Below are 11,180 nucleotides of genomic sequence, written 5' to 3'. Positions count from 1 at the left end.
AACCCCTTGTCCACATTAAGTTCCCATTTATCCCAGCAGCTGGCTGCAGCAGCTGGATTAGCACAAAGTCTTGCTAGTCAATCTGCCAGCATCAGTGGTGTGAAACAGCTACCCCCTATACAGCTACCTCAGAGCAACCCTGGCAACACTCTAATTCCATCCAGTAGTGGCTCTTCTCCAAATATTAACATATTGGCAGCAGCAGTTACAACACCGTCCTCAGAAAAAGTGGCTTCAAGTATTGGTGGCTCACAGCTCAACAACCCACCAGTATCAGCATCATCTTCACCAGCTTTTGCAATAAGCAGTTTATTGAGTCCTGCATCTAATCCACTTCTACCTCAGCCCACCCCTAGTAACTCTGTTTTCTCCAGTCCCTTGTCCAATATTGGAACACCTGCAGAGGATTTAAACTCCTTGACTGCCTTGGCACAGCAAAGAAAAAGCAAGCCACCAAATGTAACTGCTTTTGAAGCAAAAAGTAATTCAGATGAGGCATTCTTTAAGCATAAATGCAGGTTCTGTGCTAAAGTGTTTGGGAGTGACAGTGCCTTGCAGATTCATTTACGTTCTCACACTGGCGAGAGGCCATTTAAATGCAACATCTGTGGAAACAGATTCTCCACAAAGGGAAACTTAAAAGTCCACTTTCAGCGTCATAAAGAAAAATACCCTCATATTCAGATGAATCCATACCCGGTGCCGGAGCATTTGGACAATATTCCTACGAGCACGGGTATTCCTTATGGGATGTCTATACCGCCAGAGAAACCTGTCACGAGCTGGCTGGACAGCAAGCCAGTCCTCTCCACCCTGACGACTTCTGTTGGCCTGCCACTCCCACCAACGATTCCAAGCTTGACCCCATTCATCAAAACTGAGGAGCCTCAGCCGATTCCCATTAGCCATCCTTCCGCTAGCCCTCCCTGCTCTGTCAAGAGTGACTCGGGAACAGCTGATCCCACATCAAAAATTTCCAACGGACTTTCTGATGAGGTAGAGGCTGGTGCTTTGCCTACCTCAAATGGCAAAATGGAAGAAAACCCTCAAAACACAAGCGCTATCACTAACATGAGCAGCTCTGTGAGCTCACCGGCAGCAGACTCGGGCTCCAGTGGTGTCACCACATTTACAAATCCACTGATGCCTCTAATGTCAGAGCAATTTAAGGCAAAGTTTCCATTTGGAGGGCTATTGGATTCAACGCCAGCATCTGAAACATCAAAATTGCAACAGCTGGTAGAAAACATTGACAAAAAGGCAACTGATCCTAACGAGTGTATCATTTGCCACCGAGTTCTCAGTTGCCAGAGTGCACTGAAAATGCATTATCGCACACATACCGGTGAGAGGCCGTTTAAGTGTAAAATCTGTGGCCGTGCTTTCACTACTAAAGGCAACTTAAAGACTCATTACAGCGTCCATCGTGCCATGCCCCCGCTGAGAGTACAACATTCGTGCCCGATCTGCCAGAAAAAATTCACCAATGCTGTTGTGCTACAGCAGCACATCCGAATGCATATGGGAGGGCAGATCCCCAACACCCCAGTGACAGAAAACTATCCTGAGTCAATGGAATCAGATACAGGCTCTTTTGATGATAAGAATTTTGATGATATAGACAACTTCTCAGATGAGAACATGGAAGACTGTCCTGACAGCAGTGTGCCAGATACACCTAAATCTGCGGATGCATCACAAGACAGCTTGTCTTCTTCCCCTCTGCCCCTGGAAATGTCAAGTATTGCTGCTTTGGAAAATCAGATGAAGATGATCAATGCAGGACTTGCTGAACAACTTCAGGCAAGCTTGAAATCCGTCGAAAATGGGTCAGTAGAAGGGGACATTTTGACTAACGATTCATCCTCGGTTGGTGGTGATATGGAAAGCCAAAGTGCTGGAAGCCCTGCTGTCTCAGAGTCTACCTCTTCTATGCAGGCCTTGTCCCCATCCAACAGCACTAACGATTACCACAAGTCACCAAGTATCGAAGAGAAACCAGTAAGAGCTTTACCAAGTGAGTTTGCCAACGGTTTGTCTCCAACCCCTGCTAACAGTGGTGCTTTGGACTTGACATCTAGTAGCACTGATAAAATGATTAAAGAAGAGTCTCTGAGCATGCTCTTTCCTTTCAGAGATAGAGGTAAATTTAAAAACACCGCATGTGACATTTGTGGCAAAACATTTGCTTGTCAGAGTGCCTTGGACATTCATTACAGAAGTCATACCAAAGAGAGACCATTTATTTGCACAGTTTGCAATCGTGGCTTTTCCACAAAGGGTAATTTGAAGCAGCATATGTTGACACATCAGATGCGAGATCTACCATCACAACTTTTTGAGCCCAATTCCAGTATCGGCCCTAATCAGAACTCTTCGGTTATGCCTGCTAATTCGCTGTCATCACTTATAAAGACTGAGGTTAACGGCTTCATGCACAGCTCTCCTCAGGATAGCAAAGAAGTACCCTCTGGTCTAGTTGCTTCAGGACCGCTGTCCTCCTCTGCCACGTCCCCGGTCCTGCTCCCTGCTCTCCCCAGAAGAACCCCCAAACAGCACTACTGCAACACGTGTGGGAAAACATTTTCTTCCTCCAGTGCTCTGCAGATCCACGAAAGGACACACACTGGTGAGAAACCTTTTGCCTGCACTATATGCGGAAGAGCATTCACAACAAAAGGCAATCTGAAGGTACTTTCTCCTCTTGCTCTTTTTAGGTTTCATTTTCTCCTTGTTGCTTTTTTATTTTTTTAATTCTTTATGTCTGTTAATGTTGCCAGCAGTGGTGCCTTTGGGTGTTTGTGGTGTGACAAATGGTGTGTTTAGTCAGCTCTGGTAGGCCCGGGTGGCCTCTTGTTGAGTGCTCAGATTGGCAGCCGGTCCGAAGCGTGAGCCGCTTTTGATGCTTAATTACAATTCATGTACCAGCAAAGACTGTCTATGTAGAGTGTGAAACGGAACAGCCAAATGATGGTAAGGAGTATTAATTAACAGAGCAATGTGTTTCGTAACTCACACACCTCTTCAAGAGGTGAAAGGCTCTTGAATGTGCTGTTTTTCATAACTATCATGTAAGATGATGAGTGTTTAAAAAAACTATTAACATAATTCTGGAACTAATGGGCATTACTTTAATTGATTATGTAACTAACATTTCCTACTGATATGTGTTTGAAAAAGCAAATATACTTAAGTTTTAGAACACCAGTTGAGCACTTTACTGTGTACATTTTTCTGTTGACAGAGTATTTCTCTAGAGGTTGCTGCCAGTAATGTGAGATGAATAATTACTTTCAGGCCATTCTGTCTATACGCAAGGCTCTCCGATGAGCAATCAGTAAAGGATACTTTCTGCCTGTCTGAAAAGGACGTTTATAGGGTAAAGGGTGTCAAATACAATACTTACCATTGCAATGAAAGTGGACATAGCAATTCTAGCCCTGAAAGCAGCTATCTGCAATTGACAGAATAACGTGAAGTCATTATAAACTAAATACATGTAATAAAAAAAGAGTAACAAGCAATGCAGTGTTCAGCAGGAAAACAGGGTATTCTGGGTAATGGTGATGGGCTAATCCAGAAGAAGTTTATTTATTATTCAGGATGGGAAATGGAGCCCTGCATCCACTACCTTTAGTGCCGTTCATTACGTAACAAGACTGGACATGTTCATGGACTGCTGCCTTCTCTGTGATCGGAATAAGTTTGAAATCCCTGTCGACCTTTATTTTTTGTTTGTTTGTTTCTTCCTTTCTTTCTTTCCAGGTTCACATGGGCACTCACATGTGGAACAGTACTCCTGCAAGACGAGGCAGACGACTTTCCGTAGACGGCCCCATGACATTTCTAGGAGGCAATCCTGCAAAGTTTCCGGAAATGTTTCAGAAGGATTTGGCTGTGCGGTCGGGGAATGGAGACCCCTCCAGCTTCTGGAACCAGTACGCAGCAGCACTCTCCAATGGCTTGGCCATGAAGACCAACGAAATCTCCGTCATCCAGAATGGCGGCATCCCTCCGGCGCCGGGGGGCCTGGGCAATGGTGGCAGCTCTCCCATCAGTGGCTTGACAGGAAGCCTGGAGAAGCTCCAGAATTCAGAACCCAATGCACCTCTAGCTGGTCTGGAGAAAATGGCAAGCAATGAAAATGGGACAAACTTCCGTTTTACACGTTTCGTGGAAGACAACAAAGAAATTGTAACAAATTAGAAAAAACTCCGTAAATAACATTCCTGCAAATAGTACAACCTAGGGTTGTTTTTTTCGAGCTGCAGGCTACAACATTACAAAGACTTTCTTTTGTACCATGTTCTACTTCTAGAGTTCTAAGAGAGCTTATTTATTAGTGATATAACCTTGCTTTGCAAACAAATGCAAGCATTAACTTTGGTCTCCTGTATTTTGAACTAAATACTAATCGACTAGAGTGCTGTAAACTTGCTGTAACATTTATGGCAGTTGCGAGTCTGTTCTGCTAGGTGATCTTGTTCTGGCATTAACTTATTTTCTATATCCAGTTTAACACGAACTCTGGTATTGATGCGATGCCTCAGTGATGCATTAGATCTCTAATAAAAATCTGTATATAAATGTACACTTTGATCCTGCTGGAAATTTTATCAGCAAACACATTGTTTAATTTTTCCAAACAGAATTAAGAAGAGGACTGAGAGAATATAGACTGAACGGTGTGGGTCCTTTACACAGCTCAGTTTTTGATTTTTATTATAAAATTAAAACTGCTTTAATTTTTGTAGGTTTAACATTTTTCGTTTTAAACTGTTATTTGTATTGTGCTTTTTACTTGAGTCGTCTTAAATGTTAATACATTTCTGTACAGTAATAAGCACGCGGATTATTAGAGAAGATACTGAAGTGTTGTTTTGGTAGTTGAAACTGAGACGTAACATTTTGCCTTGTAGGTATATCATTATAGAAAATGTGCTGGACTTTCACAATGCTGCTAAGTATGGCATCTTGAACAACTTCCGTGGACAACTGTAGATGCTCCTGTATATACAATAAGACATCACTTTCATTAAAATGTACATATGTTCCTTACAAGGCCAAGCCCTACTCCTTGACCAAGGGAACAAGTATAGTGTTTGTTTATTTTGTATTAGGTACTGGGGGGGGCGGGGCAGGGGGAACCTTGGACTGTTACATGCACTTTCTCGGAAAGTTGAAAGGAAAAGAGGTCCAGTTTCTTTAACATTTAATACTTACTAACAGCAGAGATACTGTAATTTTACTCGAGTAATCAAATACATTTTTGCAACAGATAAAATTCGCTGTCTCTGTGTTTTTAAAGTGTACCTGTATTTAGTAATCACTTTGTATTATTTAGCCTTTCCCTTGGTTAACATGAACTGTCCAGGTTGTATGTGTGTGTTTATATTTGTAAGTATGGGTATACATATATGTATTGCATATTAATTGCTAGTATATTTTTCATACCCCCTAATAGTGGGAAATTCCTCCTTAACTATTCAACTCCTTCTCCTCATAAAATTGTAGATATTTTGGCATTTTTAATTTCTTTATAAAAAGAAAATGCTGCTAGCAAAGACCTTATTAAGCCTAGGTAAGTTTCCTTTGATGGAAATAATTTATCACATTTAAGGCTTGATTTGATTCAAATGCTTTATATTTGATATTAATTTTATTCTATGAGATTGTATGTTTGTGGCATGCTTACGCTGCTATATCTGTGTTAAGATGTCCACTTGCAAGCCTCCATATATTATATGGGGTTTATAACTTGACTGTAAAAAAAAAACAAACAAAAAACAACAAACCAACAAAAAAACAATTGCTTTGGCCTTGCACATGATTTGGCTTCCCTTACGCACCTGCAATGATCATTAACCTCAATGGGAGTTTGGGGAAACAGAATTCAGCCCAATGTTTTCACCCAGTAGAGTTTTATCTCCTCACATTATTATTTATGAAATATAAATCCATTTGGCTGCTTCAAAAAGCCCAATAGGAATAATCAATTTTATGTTCATGTGAAAAGAAATATATTTTACAGTTCCAAAATTCGGGTATTTTGTGTTATGGGATTTTCTTCAATATCAGCGTGGGGGGAGTTGCTTGCCTTTTGAAACAAGAAGTAATCACTTTGCTCTTCCCCCTAGTAGCTTGAGTTGTAATTTGGGCATCATAGAGGATGCAACACTGCAAAGCTGGGGTGAGAAATACTTTTCTTGAGGATTTTTACCCTTCATATGATTCTGAAACCTTAGTAAAGTATTAACGCTGTAGTCTGAATACCTCTTGGACTTCATGTCTTTAGAACTTTTTCCTGTTCGAATGTGATGATTCATCTGGTACATGATATGCATTTTTGTTAACATGTAAGTTGTATACTAGAGCGAGCTGGCTTGTCAATGTGAATATTTAAGAATTTCAAGTCACCTTTTGGTCTCAGAAAAAGGTAAATTAAACGGATTTTGATGATTTTATCAATGAAATACTAACTAATTCTCCTTTTAAACTGAGTGTAGATTTGTGCAACAGAAAAGCAAGGAAGGGTTAGCGGACCCCAGCGCTCTGGGAGGGCTTCCTTCACGCGGATTGAGTTTCATTAATGGTTTTAACTGCAGCCCTCGGAGTCTCGACTCACGTTAAAGGCAGGCCTCGGGGTGCCGAGCGCCCTCCGCCCCGCCGGGTACCGGGCACAGGGCACCGGCCGGGGCAGTCGGGCCCCGTACCGGCCAGCCGCCCCGGGCACCCGGCTCCCTGCCTGCCGCTGGGTAACGTATGCACTTGGCGTTTTTCAGCAAAAAACCAAAAAGTCAGCCGTCTTCTTTCCAGCGCCTTAGCGCCCACCCCGCCCCGCCGCCGGGTGCCCCGTCCCCTCGGGCGCTGCCCGCCGCGCGCCCCGCGAGCGCACCCCTGGGCGCGGGGCCAGGCGGGGGCGGCTCGCGCGCCCCAGCGACCGTTAGGCGCGAGCGCTGGGGGCGGCTGAGGTCGCTTCCCCGCCCCACCGAGGGGGCCGCGTTTCCTCGCCCGAGGTGAGGTGCCCGCCGCGGAGGGCGGCGGACCTGGCTCTCCCCCAGCCTTTGGGGAGAGTTTCCCCGCAGCCGCGGGGAGCCGGCCCGGGGGATGGGGGCTGCGGCGGGCGAGGCTCCCCGGGACACCCTTTCCCCCCGGCCGCCCCCGCCTGATGGCGGCGACTGCGCGCAGCTGGGCGCGGGTTCCCCTCACGAGCCGGCGCGCTGCCCTGCCCCGCGGCGGTGTTGCTGCCGCTGCGCTTCGTGCTTCCCTCGCTGCCGTCTGCCAAGGTGGGTGCTGGGGGGAGGGAACCTTCCCGTGCCCCCCGGTGCGGCGGAGGGTGCCTGCGCTGCCGTCCCCGCGCTGCGGAGCGGCTTTTCGTCCTCTTTCCTCCTGCCGGCGCCGCGGAAGCCGGGGCGCCCCCCGAGGGTGCTGAGGCCGTGCCCCGTGGGGTGCGCGGTCAGCATTGGCTCCGCGCTCCCCGCCCGGTCAGGCGGAGCGCCCCCGGGCCGGCTGCGAGCTGCCGGGGAAGGGCGGGGAGGCGGGGGTACACGGGGACGACGACAGTTGGCACTGGAAATACGGAATGTTAAATTTCCCGTTACTTGACGCCGGGCCGTGGGGACCGGGGGAAGTCACCTCTCCCCAGAGCTGGCTGCTGGCGAGCGCACAAAGGTGCCCGCGTCGCCTCGCAGCTGGGCGCCGCGCTACCTCGCCGCAATTACCCGGCGCAGGATTTCCTATTCACAGACACTGAATTCATCCTTATTCAAGAATAGTTTTGGTTTGTGTTTTGTTTTTTTTTTTTTTCCTTTACAGTTTTGTTTGCGCGGCCGCGTTTTTCTCATTAGCATCCAAGTTTTCTTCCCCTGCTCTCCTCCTCGCCCATCACAATTTTATTATCCATTAAAATAAAGCAGGGGGGTGGTGTGTTTTTTTTTGTTGTTGTGTGGTGGTTTGTTTTTTTTTTTTTTCTTCTTCCAAGCGCCAGCAGTCGTTCAGCTCGTTCATTTAGTCGGCCCGAGTAGTTTTCTTCACTCAGAAACAGACGTGATTTGTAAAAAACTGGGCTAACAGCGCGCGAAACTTCCCGGCTCGGGCAGTGGGTGAGGCCGGCGCTGCCGCGGGGAGTTTGGCGGCCGCGAACCCCGGGTGTCCCCGAGCTCCGCAGGGAGGCGAGGAACCAGGCCGAGCCGGGGCCGAACGGGCCGCCTGGCCGCGGGGCAGCCCGACGGGTGGGCGCTTGGCTTTCACGGGGCAAATTGGAAAGATGTTAGCGGGGCAGGCGGAATGAAAAGGGCGTGTGGGGCTTATCAAAAGGACCCACCCCAGCAGAGTGGAGGGAGAGTCAGGGCAGCGCAGCGGATGGGGAGGAATAAGGTTCCTCTGTTGTCGAGGCAGGGGTGAGGAGGAAAGGGGAGCAGCAGGTTGCGGGTGTTTCGCGTGCGGCTGACGGCCAAATCCCAAGCCCTTTTCTCAGGGAGAAGTCAGGTGAATTTTGGTGTTTCTTCCTAGGCTGGGCTGTGGTTTGAGACTTAGGGAGAGGTTGCAAGCCTTCCCTGCTGCAGCCATCAACAAATATCTCTAACACTGCTTTGGAAAGAACATTTACTGACCATGAAAATGCAACAGTTGCTGCTTGGTTTGACCTTCTGTTTGGGGCATAATTCTTGCTTTTGAGAGTCCTGAAGTCTCAAGCTACCTGGTTGCATCTTTGCAGGAGGCCAGTTTTACTTGGCAGCAGAAGGTGTGATTTTGTAGCATGACAGTTCTTTTTTTGCTTCTCCTGCCAGTCAGTCTTCAGTACTTCTCTAGTTTTGTCTCTGATTTTTTTTTGTTTTTAGTCGAAATAACATTTTCCTATTTGGTTTCCTTCTCTCATGAATATGAGTTGACAGAGGTTAAAATAATGTTTTGCAAGTAAGTAGGTACAGTTATTTATATAAGCCGGAAGCAATATGTCTCTTAACTGCTGAGCTGAAATATAAGGACTTAAAGATTTCACATACAATATGGTCTCTTGTATATATACACCAATCTAGACAAGAAGTTAAGGATGAGTAGAGGCTTGAAAGGACAAGAATAAATGGAAAGTATGAAACTTCAACTGAGAACAGAGTTACTGACAGCTACATTTATGTTCAGTTTCCTGATTTGATATTTCTGGTTTTTACACCCAGGTTATAGTTAATATCAGAATGGCTACCCTGAGCCAGTCCGTCACTACTGGCAGTGGCCGAGCAGATGCCTGGAAGGTGGCAAGTGCATGATGAATCCTCCTTGGGAAGATCTCCTTGTTCCAGGGACGTGGGATACTGGGAGGCCCAGAACCACATGCGATGGCTGGAGTATTTTACAGGTAAGTCAGGTATAAGCATGGCAGTGACTAAACTTAATTTGCTGGCTCAAATTATATAATAGTTTTGTCCTACTATGAGTCTCTTTCTTTGGTTTCCATTTTATCTTGTGTTTTTCTTTGCTACACATATTTTTGAGTCCGTGGTCTGAATTTCTTAAGAGGCAAAATCTCTCGGTATGAGAAGAGGAGCAGTAGAGTGGGAACAAGAGAGCAGGAAAGACATTTTCTTTAGTGCTCAAGTCCATCTAGCGCTGAGGGAGCTGATGAATAACAGACACTCAAGGATTGAAGACATTCTCCACAATGCTCTGCGTGGAGAGTGGGGCCAGCGTCTTGTATGCAGCTGTCTGATCATATGGTATACCTGTGAGAGCTCCTGGAGAGTTGTAGAATAAAGAAGTGACGTCATCTTCCTTTTTATAGCAGTTAATTATTTAACCAAATTGCGGGCTTTTCTTAACTTTCAGAAGTCACTGTCACTTTCAGAAAGCAGTTTAAATGCAGGTTAGATGGGGACCAAAAGCATGTCTGTGCCCATGTTAGACTTTGCCACTAGTGCTAATAAGGAAGGTCCTCACTGGAATGATCAGCCCTGAAACTTCTGGTGTCATTTCATTTCAAAAGTAAGAAGTCTCTCCATGTTAGCAGACATTCACATCATCTGTACAGACAGCTCTCTTGACCAGGGCAGTGCTGAAGTGCAAAGGTCTATTTTCATTATTTAAAGGTCTTAAAAATGCAGCATCACAATGTCAGGTGGGTGTAGCAGAAGCCCTGCAGCACCTGGTATCAGGTGGTGCAACACGAGCACTATTTAGAATTGAATATTGAAAGCAAAAAATGGAGTGGTCTGGCACATTAACCAGTGGGGTTAAATCTGTGATACTACTTACTTTCTTTTCGCCATCTTTTCCATGAAAAATACTTTCAAAGTGGAGCCAGTGAGACTAACCAGATGAATAATGTTAAGATTTTTTTCAAAGCAGTGCCTGTTTTGAAAATGAGTTTCCTTTAGCGGTGAATAATTCTCAATTGCTTTCCTTTCATTGGGATTTTAAAATGTCAGTTAATACAGAGAAGCTAACATTTGTTTCGTATGTACAATAAATAAGAGGATAATCATGTTCAGTGCTAAATGTGCGTTCATATGAACTCCTATCTTTTTTTTTGCTAATCCAGAGATTAGCAAATTATATATAAGGAGACAGAGCAGATTTCAAAGGTTTATGTGTCTCCTTGTCTAGGCTGAATACTGAGTCCTCTTGGCAACTTGTGTCAGAGCTGCTGAGAATGAGGCTGTTTGTGATGGTTAGATCACTAGTTAGCTCAGTTGTGGGCGTTCCTTAATACCAGCATAGACCTCTGGTGCTGATACATGTAAACTAATTTAACTCTGCTTGAGCTGGCTCAACTTACTTTGTCTTCTAACATGGAAGAATGAGTGCTGCACAGACAATTTCTGTAATGGTGTCGGTGGCAGTTTAAGGTGTTACTGTCTTTCCCTTTCAGTCTGTTTCTGTCCACTGAGATTTCCCCCTCCATATTTGAATGGGTGGAATAGATCACAGAAGCACTCTTTATTCAAAGACACAGTAATTTCTTATTTGGTGAATAAGGCCTTAAGACAGGGAAGTGTCCAAAGTATACCAGGCAGGTTTGCAAAGCTTAAGGAGATCATCTTACAAAAAGAGGTTGAGCCTATATATTGAGTCAGACAGAAAAGAATTCATAAAACTACAGCTCGTTTGAGCCAGAATTTAATGAGATGTTACCTTCCAAACCAAGCCTCCTAAAGGGCCAACTGTCTTCCAAATGGACTTAGCTT

General features: G+C 45.3%; 1 protein-coding gene and 1 long non-coding RNA gene across 6 annotated transcripts in view; both read left to right on the top strand.

The window, feature by feature from the left end:
- The window catches only part of SALL1 (spalt like transcription factor 1), a 36,269-nt gene extending 29,805 nt beyond the window's left edge, over positions 1-6,464 (top strand). For all 5 annotated transcript variants that reach the window (XM_056360755.1, XM_056360754.1, XM_056360756.1 and 2 more), the window contains 2 exons: positions 1-2,691; positions 3,766-6,464. The exon at positions 1-2,691 is cut by the window's left edge and continues 722 nt beyond it. In XM_056360755.1, the coding sequence (XP_056216730.1) occupies positions 1-2,691; positions 3,766-4,206 (3,132 nt within the window). In that variant the 3' untranslated portion in view covers positions 4,207-6,464. The remainder of the gene's footprint in view (positions 2,692-3,765) is intronic.
- Positions 6,465-7,004: 540 nt separating this feature from the next.
- Positions 7,005-11,180, top strand: part of LOC130159161 (uncharacterized) — a 229,241-nt gene continuing 225,065 nt past the window's right edge. The window contains exons 1-2 of the long non-coding RNA XR_008825636.1: positions 7,005-7,286; positions 9,177-9,355. This is a non-coding gene — a long non-coding RNA (uncharacterized LOC130159161). The remainder of the gene's footprint in view (positions 7,287-9,176; positions 9,356-11,180) is intronic.

This window comes from Falco biarmicus, chromosome 15, assembly GCF_023638135.1.
Source record: "Falco biarmicus isolate bFalBia1 chromosome 15, bFalBia1.pri, whole genome shotgun sequence".
NCBI classification, from domain to species: Eukaryota; Metazoa; Chordata; class Aves; order Falconiformes; family Falconidae; genus Falco; species Falco biarmicus.
The sequence above is the reverse complement of the archived record's forward strand: the minus strand, read 5'-3'. Positions and strand labels throughout refer to the sequence as shown.